This window comes from Ambystoma mexicanum, chromosome 13 (assembly GCF_040938575.1).
Source record: "Ambystoma mexicanum isolate Mex_15411 chromosome 13, UKY_AmexF1_1, whole genome shotgun sequence".
Taxonomy (NCBI): domain Eukaryota; kingdom Metazoa; phylum Chordata; class Amphibia; order Caudata; family Ambystomatidae; genus Ambystoma; species Ambystoma mexicanum.
The window spans coordinates 679,809,761-679,822,340 of NC_090938.1; the positions used below are offsets into that span (position 1 = coordinate 679,809,761).

The 12,580-nt window shown below is 44.4% G+C and overlaps 1 protein-coding gene across 4 annotated transcripts in view; it reads right to left on the minus strand.

Annotated features, from left to right (window-relative positions):
• Positions 1–2,030: 2,030 nt before the first annotated feature.
• Positions 2,031–12,580, minus strand: part of STAC2 (SH3 and cysteine rich domain 2) — a 311,435-nt gene continuing 300,885 nt past the window's right edge. For all 4 annotated transcript variants that reach the window (XM_069634715.1, XM_069634714.1, XM_069634713.1 and 1 more), the window contains one exon: positions 2,031–7,535. In XM_069634715.1, coding sequence (XP_069490816.1) covers positions 7,434–7,535 — 102 coding nt within the window. In that variant the 3' untranslated portion in view covers positions 2,031–7,433. The remainder of the gene's footprint in view (positions 7,536–12,580) is intronic.

The window sequence follows — 12,580 nt, forward strand, 5'->3', positions numbered from 1 at the left end:
ACATGTTGGGAAAATATTGATCAAACTTTTTAATTTCTAATTGGCCTTGAAAAAAAGCCTGTTGAGGTGAAACACGTGTAAGTGCACCAATTGGTTTGTGTTGGCTTGTAGCAGCTCTTATGTATTGGTTTTTGACTAATTGTTATAGTTGGTGCTATGTATTAAGCGTGCATTAATTTGCCATTAAAATAGTACTATAATTTATTCAACTAAATATTGGCGGATCATTTTAATTATTTTCTCTCAATGTCCTGGAACTAGAATGATGACACATCGGATTCTTTCTCCATTTCTGCTGCTTCTAGGAGCGCTAGAAGGGAGCTACCATGTCTGATGGTACTCTCACCAGCGATGAAGGCATGTTGTTGTGGTTCGACTGGTTGGGTAATTCCACTTTTAAGTCTCTTAGCGAGTCACTTAGAAAAGATTTTACAGTCCATCCTGAATAGGTAAATGGGTCGACATACAGTGATCTATCGGGTCTGTGTTGATCTTTATTGGAAAGTCAGAAGTAATCGCTATGTTGCAAGAAGGGACTCCTTGCGTGCAGCCATAACACCTTTGAACAAGGCCAGCATGCGATGCAATAGAAGACGCAAACTCCTTGTAGAATTCGGAGGGAACACCTCTCAGGCCAGCAGCTTTGTTGTTGGGAAGTGTTTTGATTGGTTCTACAATTTCCTTAGAGTATCGCTGCCGTTCATGGCATTAACTGATGTGTGTCCAGCCTGGCAAGCGGCATGGCCTATGTACATTTCTTCTGTGTACAGGTTGGAAGAAAGTATGTTGGGGTCATTTTAAAGTATGTGCACATTGCATGAAGGAGACCGCCAATTTAAGCACTTATGAGGGGGGATAGCTCAGGGGCAACGCGTCTGTCTTGGAAGCAAGACAACCCGATCCCGCGCTTAGAAACCAATCTCTGGTATTAAGCGCTTAGAATTAGAATTATGTGATGTTGGTCCCAGGCATGCATTTTTTAACATTTGCAAGGTAAAGTGTAACAGTGAAGAGTAAAACAAGGGAAATTCGCTTTTACTCTTCACTTTTATGCTCCATTTTGCAAGAAATAAGACAGCCTGCAAATTGCGCTTTGCAGGCAGCATTTAGCAAAGGGTTCCTATGAAATCCACCTGATCCTAAGCAAGGGCAAATGTGAGCCGTATTCCATAGGAATCTATTGGTTTTACGCCCGCATGAAAACCTCGCGCAAGCCTAAAACGCGGTGCCATTCGACGACAGAGGAGGAAAGCAAAGGGGAGATGCAAACTCCGCTCTGTGTCCCTCCTACTCCTAGCAAGGGCATGCAAATGAGTTGCAGTGCAAAATGAAAGCATACAAGCATTGCAAATCGCTTTCATGCTTTCATATTGCACTCTGCATGCTGATGTCCCATACCCACACACCGACCTGCCAAGCCGCCAACCCTCTCTGCTCACAACACCAGCACACCCAAGACTTGTAAGGACCATGCCACGCCGCCAACCAATCCAGCACCCCAACAAGGTGGCACCTCCAATACGAGCCCTCTCGTGACTGAAAACATGCTCTGCCAGCACCCAACCAACCCAGTGCCACAAGTTCACAGGCACACAAACTAACCTGCCCATCCCACCAAAGTGTTTGGAGGATAGCTCAGGGGCAACGTGCTCGCTTTGGAAGCAAGATGGCACGGAGCACCACAGGTTCGAACCCCTGGTCCGTGCTTAGAAACCTCTGGGTATGAAGCGCGTTATAAATAACCTATCATATCATATCAAAGACACATCACCAACCTAGATTCCCATGTCCGCACCACTAAACCACTCACCCACTTGAAAAGGGATATCCACACACCACTGAACAAATGAGCCTCGTACAAGCTCATTGCCCACACCACTTACATGCCCAGCCCTCCAAAAAGACATGCTCTCATCACTTACCTGCATAGCAACGAAAGGGATGCTCGACACACTTAGTCTACGAGCACCTGCACAGGGCTTTGCATCCATATTACCGAAAACGACCCAGGAAAGAGACACAGACGTAGATTGTGGGTACAAGTAGGTAAGGTTTATTCAGGAGGCTGGTGTCCCGCAGCCAGAACAACTTCATGCAAAACCTGGCACACAGGGCACCGGGCATTAACTATACAATACCACATACCTCCCGGAAGGCCATGTGCAATTATTGCTCATTTAAGAATTCCAAATACTAGTTTTCAGGCGGCCTTGTGGGGTCGCTTTTGCAGCACGTGAAAGACTAGCTGTCCGCAGCAGACAAACTAATGACACAAGGGGACATGTTGAGAATGGCAGGAAGGAAGACAGTCAGTAGCGGCCCTTAGGACCCAGGGAATATGGTGCTCCCAGCCAACCAATGAGCAGTCAGAGTTGCCTGCTGTGTCCCTTCCCCCATGTAAAGCAACCTGGCAATGAGTGTAGAGTTCCGGGAGCAAGTCCAACTGTGTACTGTACCTCAATTACCGCCCACCGATGAGTGTAGAGTGGGCAGAGGGATGCAGGGGTGCGCACAACCCCCAACGTACCTGTCGGCCTCAATGTTATGTGTGCATGCCTTGCCATGCCAACCACGCCTTTGAGTGCATTGGGCTGGCAGCGTGGGACAGGTATATGACACATGCTCCCCATATGTAGCTCTCCGCCACCCCAGAGTCATAGGGATGCGCCTCCCGCCCCACCACCACCACTTTGATCTGCTCTGTATAGAAGAGAACCACTCTGGAAGGGGCGCGGTGTTTGTCCGCTTCTGTGATGCATTCTACCCGCCAATGAGTACCAGCTGCTGGCAAAGTGGCAGAGGTGTGTGTCCTGCTCTGTGAGGCTGTCCATCCCACCAACAAGTGCCATGCCCTGGTAAAGGGGCAGCTGTGTTTGAGCCCACCCTCTTCCGTGAAGACCTCCCCATCCCACCAATGACACAATGTAATCTTTCCACTGCATTTCCTAATATTAAACTTTTTTGGTGGGCACTTCTAGGCAATTAGTGCTGACCCCAGGGTGGTAAAGTCTTTATTTTGTTGTGGACCGAGCAAACGGCTGGACTGCAAAGAGGGGAGACTCTTCACCTTACCCCGGAACCCCAATACACAGAGGGGCACGTCCACAGTAATCAGAGAGAAATCTCTGTTGTGCCCTAAGGAACCTGGGAGCTAGCTTGCGTGCCCACAAATCACTACAAAAGTGTGTCCTGACAGCTAGCTTTGCTGCACACAATGATAATATTCACATACCACAATGTTGTACTAGGGTTTGATAATATGTCTCGGGAGTATAGTGCAGCGGCAACGTGCTCACCTTGAAATCAAGACGACACGGAGCAACACAGGTTGGATCCCTGGGTCCGCGCTTAGAAACCCCTGGGTATTAGGTGCGTTATAAATATCCTATCATATCATACACTGGGTGGTGCAAATTAAGATTGTTGTGTTAAATTTCAGATCTGTGTTGTTTTGTTCCAGCTGTGCTAACGTGCATAGGGAGACTATGTTGCATGGTGGTAATGAATTGTGCTGGGTGACATGTTCCACATCACATGAGCATTTATTCTATTTCTATGGTTGAGTGCTTAGAAGCTGGAGGAATCGGGCATGAAGCGCTACACAAATCACTAATAATAATAATATGAAATGTACCACCTCCTAACATTGTATTTTATTGTATTGTAGTCGTCATTTATATAGCATCTTTTCCAATTCATACAGCCTCAAAGCACTTTGTGGTAGAAACGCCCTCAGGGACCAAAGTCCAGGTATGGGAAAGATGTTAGGGGAGGTTTAAGATGCGTGTGTGCATTTATCCAAGATTAGAATTTAGGAGGGCTGGCTAGGCTCCAGTAAGCAACCCAAGAGGACAGGCACGTGGGCGGGTGCTGAGGGCGGACAAGACAGGGCGCTAGTGCAGGGGAGTCGATATGTACACAGCTAGACCGACATTTTTCATAGGATGTCGCTGTATTCTAATGGCAGAGGTGTTGAGGCACGATACCGTAGATTTCATCGAATCCAATTTCACCGACTCGGAAATCACCAAACTTTTTTTTCTTCTTCGAATTGGTTAGGTACGTAGGTAAATTTAAAAACATAGATGGGGTGGGGTAACGGGATAGGATAAGGTAGGGGCAAGTGGGGGTCTCCCACTGCATAACGAAAAAAATCGAAGAAACATATTTTCGATGATTTCTCCTTTAGGTGAAGTGCATTCGGTGAAATCATAGATATCCGTTTATGCAAGCCTGGTGTTTCAGTGAAAAGCGGTCATGTGACCAACAAGACCGAATTTGTCATAGTTGTAGCTGCGCACATCTTTAATGTACTTTCTAAAAATGCCTTTCAGGAAGAAATATGCTTGAAGAAAACCTTTCTGAAAGACATCTTTCCCAAAAACACCTCCTTTCACTAAATTCATTATTATTATTTATTACGCGCAGCATTACGCGCAGCTCGAGCATAGGCCTCTGTGCGCACAATGACTTCATGACTTGAATTCAAAACCTTTGGCGAAACCTTTTGGCGAAGGAGGGGTTGAAGGCTCCCAGAGGCAGGAATAACAAAAGATATGAAAACTACACAGCATGAAATAGACCCCGCCCAAAACAAATACAGGAAGGGAGGCATATATTAAAGAGTGAAAAACAGAACTAAAACAAAATGTAATTATGCAAAAGAAATGATTCCAAAAGCACCACATTAAAAATAAAAGGAAATTATTCAGGAAGAAGGGATTTTGAAGTAAAAATCGAGAAAGACACTTTTTACAACATGAACGATCACACAGACTGTGTGGAATATCCTCCTTTGCATTTAAGCACCTCCTGCACAAAACAACACAGCCATGTATTTTAACACAAGCATAATAATGTGCACCAACCCATGTAGCTACTGTGATCCACCTTGCATGCGATCTGAGTGATAGCTCTGCCTTCTAAATCTTGAGCCTCTGTGCTTAGCAAACGTGAGGTCACAAGATCAAACCATAAGGTCCGCAGGGCCTTACAAGACAAAAGGGGGTCGGGGGTGGTCCTCTTGCCAAGAAAAGACTCGGGGGGGGGGGGGGCTAATTGGCTAATTCACAGAGCGTTTTTCAATGGGATTGCGCCACAATAAAAGTCTTCTGTGATCAGGCCCTCGGTGTCGGGATGGTGCTTGGCGATGCAGTGTGGGGGTGACATGCTCGAGTATACATGTGTGAAATGCTTATATTTTACAGTGCATGGGCTGCTACGAGCCCCGAAAAATAACTTATTGCTGCAAAGTGTTGGCTTTGGCTGCTCCTAATGCGTCATTTCCTGCTTCTCACCGCTAGGTGTCCTTTCAATAAATGAGAAATGCGCATGTTCAGTTTCAATTAAACAGCCACTTAAGATGGAGCTATGAAATTCAGTCCTCGTTTGCCAAATTCTGGAATTTAATTTATCATTGAACACCCACTTCACCCTTGCAATAGCGTCCCTATATCATTCAGCCCAGAATGCCCCCTCATTCTCAAAGTGCTAATACATGTTTAGGAAAAGCGGGTACTTTCCCCCATTATGAAAAGATTTGGCATCAATGTTAAGGTGCGGAAACTCGGCAAACAATTTGGGAGATTCCCGCCAGGTCTGGAGTCATGGCCAGGTTGTGAATGTTCCGTCCCGCAGTTGATGACGTCAACATTTTGGATTTGACAATGTCATTGCCAGTGGTGTTATGATGTCATCACTGGCGGACAGTACATTTTTGTCCCCCTGACTGAGGGGCAGTTTCACAATCCTTTCAAGCAAAAACAAAACCTCATTTTAAAAACTTACGTCGGGGAACGTGAGCAGAAAATGCAGCCTCGCCAAAAACGAATAACTTTTGTTCTGGAGACGGGCAAGTCAAGTGCTCCTGGAAGACAGGGTGTGTTTACAACTTCCGCATGTGCACGTAAGCACGTCGACGTCACGCTCCTGCGCGCTCATCCACGTGTGCAGAGACCATGCAAAACAAATAAGAAAGCAGCATGGCACAATCAACGGGGTTGCCTAGTGACGATTAAGACATGTACAGCACACAAGTGTTCCGATTGAAAAGTTAACCTGGCAGGGCACCCTATGATGTCATCAACCCGCGCCATAATGGGTTTTCAGTTGGTCAGAGGGTTATGCTTCTTTTATGCGGTAAAGGAATTTGCGGCATGCCACATGCCTGAATTTGACCTGCGACATCACGTTTCTCATGTCTTATTTTCTACAGGATAAAATATTGATTACCAAGAGTGCAGCATATGCAGAGGGCCACTGCCCTGAGAGGGTTTTCTGTGGCTGAACAGCCGGCGCCTCTGACATCTAGTAGAGACCCGTCGCCAACGCAGAGTGGTTTTGGAAGTGATCTGAATGTGTAATGCACAAAGATCCAGGGGCAAAGACATGACAGAGGCCTAATTCAACATATACAGCAACTGTGCCACCAGAGGGCTTCCTCGGGGAAGTTTGGGCATGTGCCAGTAAAAAAGGGAGTCACAGCACCAGTCCCACTGTATCACACATTACTGCGCCCCTTGCTGGAAAGCATAATTCCAATAAGAGAGGGTTGGGCAAGGGTCCAGTCCGACCGCTTCACACGCTAGGGCAACCTTTGCCATGGTAGATATCTTGATGCCAGTCCAACCTTGTAATACACTGAGGGAACTCGCTCTGTACTATATGAAGACGTCACACCTCTCTTGTCTTAGTCCGGATGGTGCCGGGAGGAATTAGCCAGCCTCTACTGCCGATACCAGACGCTTCTGCACACCAGGGAAGACCCCATTGGCCTGACTTTAAATGTTCTTGCTGTTGCTGGCCGAACCAAGTCCCTTGATCCCATAAACAGGGTGGAAGAGCTTGTCCGCACATGCAGCGGTTCTGTTGCCCAAGGATCAAAAGATGCTGTGTGTCCAGAGCAAGAACTAGCAGCTTTGTGCTGGTGGATGGAGGCCACTTCCACTTCCCCATCATGTGGTGTGGAGAGGACCAGCCCCTGAAGGAGACACCTTTCAAACGAGTTTCTGCTCCTCATAGCCCTTCTGCAGCATGGCTGAATGGGGGTCTTCCTCAGACTCCTGCGGTGCCACAGCGCAGATCCATTCTAACCCAGAGGTCCATGCCTCTCTATTTCCAACAGAGGTGACATCCCACTGACAAAAGCTGCCAACGAAGCATCAGCTTAGACTGGCACCATATCATGAGGGGGGAGCGCCAAATCTCACCAGCCCTCGCAATCGCCAATGTCCTCTTGGCCTCTCAACCTTTCCCCAAAGAACACTCCTGGCGCAGTGCAGAGTGCAGCTGGTGTTCCTAGCACAGGGTAGCAGGTCACAGATTATGTTGTGCAGGTAAAATTAAAACGACAGACTTCGGTCCCCTTTTGGCGCGTGAGGCGAGGGGACGAAAGGGGCGGTTCTTCATTTCCAATCGTTGTCTCAAGTTTCCCTTCAAATCTCGGTCAAGGCATCTGTGGGGACCAGGCCCTTCTTCTTACCGCTTGCCACCCTGATGAAGGTCTCCGTCTCTGCTTTGCTGACTCCCACGCAGATCTGAAAAAGAGAGAGAGTAAGCCAGTGAGTGAGAAAGCAGAAGACAGACAAAGGTCAAGAACATGGCCACCTACAATAATGACAACACAAACCAATGATTGACGCTGTCACCCAAGGAAGGCTCAGTCACAGGCTCAAAAATGCTAGTGTCGCCAAAGGTGTCGCTCGGCCAATTCCGAATGGCTCAGTTACTTATAAATGGCTCTGCTATCAGACGATGGCTCAGTCACTGAAGGGTTGCCCAGGGTCTAAACGAGGGCTCCTTCACTCAATGCAGTGAGGGCTCTGACTCGCATAGGTAGCCTTGGCAACGATGGCTGCGTTTGGCTCTGTCACACATGGATCCTCAGTTGCTCAATGATAGCTTGGTCAATGATGGGAGTTACTCAGCAATGAGTCACACAAGGAAGGTTCTGTTGCCTAAATATGGCTCAGTCAAGTGATGTGAGGGCCCAGACAAAAAGGAAAAGTTGGAAGAAAATTCTGTTCCTTTTACTGTACTTTTCCATTCTCTGTGTCCATGATAATTCCTAGATCAAAGAGTTTGTTTTCCCTCACCGGAAGCCCTGCTGCTCTTGCTTTGCATTAGAGCTGGGTTGTCCAACTCCAGGCCTCGAGGACCGGTAACTAGACGGGTTTTCAGGATATCCCTCATTAATATTCATGAGCAGACATTGAGTATCATTGTATGCAAATTTATCTCATGAATATTAAGTAGGGGTAGCCTGAAAATCCGACATGGATCCGGCCCTCGAGGCCTGGAGAGGCCTTCATCCCAGATGTATTTGGAAATGAGAATTAATTGTTTTTACATTTGTCACGAAATGAAACTCCAGTATGATTCCCTAATCTTTTTTTTTAACTTCACACGTCATCCTTGCAAAACACCACAAGTGTAGGCGAAAGCAGTGCTTCTCCCATAAGAGTTGTCTCACCCTGATCTGATGCGTTTCGGGTTTAAGTTTGACCAGGAGTGAACAGGAGAACATGCAAACAGCTGCGAAAGATGCCTGCAGCCAGTATATATATATATATTTTTTTTTTTGTATTTTTTTTCCTGTTCCGTGTTTTATTTCCAAATAAACCATTTTTTAACTACTGCTGTGATCACAGGACATCTTCACATTTGATGCAAATATGAGAGATCAATTACAAAGTCATTTAGTAGCACTGTCTTTGACAAAAAACAAGTCAATATTGATCATCAGTATTGGCCTGCAAAGGGTACTTTTGGCATTTGTTGATTTTGCACTAGTAAATAGCTTGCAAATACATCTGCAAAAACCAAAAGTCGTGCAACCTTCAACAACAAAAAGATCTGTTAAGTTTACCTCGGCGGTGAATAACGTACAGTTACCCAAGGTGGATAATGTCATCTATGTAGGCTTCCCTATTTTGAGAAAGCCAGTGAGATATTGCATTTGGGATTTTTTGCAAAATAAAGCCATGGCCTTGGCAGGTCAATTGAGCAAAATCACAAACAAATAGAGAACATTCTCTGTGGCCCCTTTGATACATGTGTATGAAGGCAGAATAATGCCTAAACCTCTATAAGTTGTGGAAATAATGCAATACTGGGTAGTTGAGTGAAATTGGAAGCCCTAATTTGGAGGCAGCATTTGGATTACCAAACTCTATGCCTATGGTCCTTACACGGTTTGAATTGGGCCTAAAATCATTATCTGAAAAAAGGAATTGGAAACTGCTCCTGTTGTTCCAGAAATTGGTTGTGCCGCCGGATACATCTATGTATGGGGGGTCTAACTGTTTTAATAAAGAGGGGAGCAATGATACAGTGAATCATCTTACAGTGTACTCTACAGAGCTGTTGCATGGTTCGGGTTTCTCTGAGAGTGACCTAAGTACTAGACCTGGCTGTGTGAACGCCGCCTTATATCAGGATGACCACGGGATAGGGAGGTTTTGCCATGGGCAATGACATCCAATCTCAATTCATCACATTTTTTTCAATACATTTTGGCCCTAATATACGTGGGCATAGGCAAATAACTAATGTGGGACTGTTCTGGGAGGGGTGCTGCGGGCGGGGGGTCTCCCTCCACATATATTTGCGGCAAAATCTACCACAACATTTTTGTTCTTGATTAAATCGAATTTGATGTAATATTTTCGACAAAATCACATAGAACCATTAACACCATGGAAGATTTGCATGAGTATAGCTCACTAGCTCATCTTTCTCGAGAACACAAAAGGGTTCCATGTGTTAAAATTGCAGCAAAAATGGCAGTTTACACAAAAAATTGTGGCAAAAAGGCAGTGGTTTTGCCGCCGCAATCCATGTAAAGGATGCGGGGGACACCCCTGCAGCCCCCAGACACATTATACCATTTATGGGGAGCAGGGGACACCCCCGCAACTCCTGCTCCCTTTAAATGGTATAATGGGGTACGTCTTTACCAGGTCAAACCACAGCATTTTTGCAGCGATTTTTTGTAAAGGCGACATTTTTGCTGTGATTTTATTACTGCATACCCACAAAAGTATGGGCTCTGCAGCACCTTGCTTCCCTAATGCCAAGGTGTGGAATATCTTATTACGGAGTCACTTTAATCTATTACCCTCCAGAGCACTGTTAGTTAAAAGAGGCCTGGTTTCCCCTGATCGTGGTTATTGTCGTCACTGTAAGAATATTACTGAAACAGAAACATGGAAACATCTGTTTTTATTTTGTCCAGCATTAATTTTCTTCTGCATGCTATGTTTTACACAATTTGTACACAATATTTAATATGTGGACAACAAATCTTTGTGGCAAAAGTTGCTGAGTCTTATGCCTGTGCCTTAGCAATTGTAGTATGGGGTTTTATTAAAAATGTGAACGCTCATAAGCTTTGGGGTAACAGGTAGGTTTGGCTTTCTCCTGTTTTTTCTTTTCATGATAATAATACTGACAAAATGTAGTAATATGACAGTATGCATAATTAAGTGTGAAATACATTAAGGAATTGGAGTTATGCTTGTTATGGTGATTAGTTGATGTATTGAGAAATAATGTATTCTCTCTGTATTTTAAGGAATTGTATACGTTTTTTTAAAATGTAATGCATTTAGTTTATCATAAACCTTTCGCATACTATCAAACATAATCATCATTACACATCTTAAAAGAATTCACATCTATTCATCGTTACACATCTTAAAACAATTCATATTATACAATTCCCATTACAGCACTAATTTAAAAGGAATACCTTTAATCTTATCCCCTTAATCTTTCAAAACCTTGTTTTAAAAAACTGTTATTAAGGAATGTATATTTTCCGTGTGGTTTAAATTGTACATTTTAATAGTGATTCTTGATACTGTATACATTCTGATTTTGTAAAGGTTGAATTCATTTAGCCAAATGCAATTAAAAAAAGAAAAATACAAACAATACTGCTAATAAAATAGCTAACTACATTGCAAAGCACCACACGTGTAGTCAGAAGCTGTGGTTCTCCCATAAGAGTTGTCTCACCCTTATCTGATGTGTTTAGTGTTTAAGTATGACTGGGAGCGAACAGGAGTGCATGCAAATAGTTGACTAACGCGCCTGCAGCCAATATATTGTTCATCAGAGGTAAATTGTCCTCAGTGCCCTTAAATGTCAAGCCCAAAATGATAAATAAATGTTTATTGCCATCCTTTACTCCACAAAATTGTTTTCTAATAAGAATGTAATGGAAATACCTTCCCAAAAGTCTCTAGTAGCAGCTCTTTACCTTTCCGACCACCCAAGAACAAGTACATAATGTGTGCCAATGAGTTGGATGTGGGGTGTAACCTAGTATTATCTCTGCTGGTCTCCAAACATTTCAGCTATTGGTCACTTGCTGCAGTAACAGCATAAGGAGGTACCCCCAATCCTCTCAAAAGTGTACAAAATAAAGAATGGTTGTATGCTGACAGACAGCCGCTATGACCATGGACATTAGTCCATTAAAAAAAGTCTCCTGGGACCTATAAACCAATCAAGAGTGGATTATTCTAATTCGCCAACACCGTATTTAAGAAGAATGATTGGGAACCAGTATATCTGATACAATTTGAACCAAAGGATGAACCACACAGGATTGAAATTTTCTTTTGCCTATTGGGGGAATCTTAGATCTATGCGACGAAAATAGATTTGAATTTGGTTTGGTGACCGCAGAGAATTGTGGTGACTCTCTAGTTATTAAGGAAGAGCACTCGGCAGACATTATCACCAGGGAAACCACTCAATGGAACAAGTTGCCTTGAGGACGACCATAGGCGAAACACGTGTCGGCTGTGTTCTTCGTATTAAAAACCTACAGTGCACACCTGAAACTTTTTTTGAAGACGCATCATTCAGAAAGACTTTTTTAATGGACTAATGTCCATGTTCATAGCGCTGTCTGTCAGCATACAACCATTCTTTATCTTATACACATAATTTATGCCTCCTGATGGGAGGGATTATCACAAGAGAAGGAATAATAAGCCATCGCCTCTTTTGCTTGTGGACGTTCTTTCTGTTTATAAGCAAACCAAGTTATACATAAGGTATTTTATGGTCTTAAACCAGCAAAGCAAAGTGATTTTACATTTGTAAGAGGAGGGCTCAAAAAAGAAGTATTTTTTCATGAATGCAACATTTTGGGAAATGTTGCACCCCTAGCTCTTTCACTCAAGGACAGCTCTGTTAGCCAAGTTTGGATCAGCCACTCAAGCATGGCTCTGTTATCCAATGATGGCTCAGACACCCAAGGAAGACTTTTCTCTTTATGCAGCAATGGCTCAGCCGATCAGGGACAGCTCTGTTTCCCACTGGTGGCTGAGTCGCTTAAGGACAGCTGTGTTACCCCTGGATGTCACAGTCACCCAGTTATAGGACTTTGTGTGTGTGGTGGAACTAGATTTCTCAACATAGGGTAATGGTCAATTAAATGCATGTTTTGTCCAGTCGCTCCCTCGCTAAAAAGAAGCAGTGCCCCTGGTTACACTTTAAACAAGGCGGTCAGCTTTGTTAATATTATAGGTTTGCAAAGGGAGTGCCCCTGATGTTAGAGATTCCA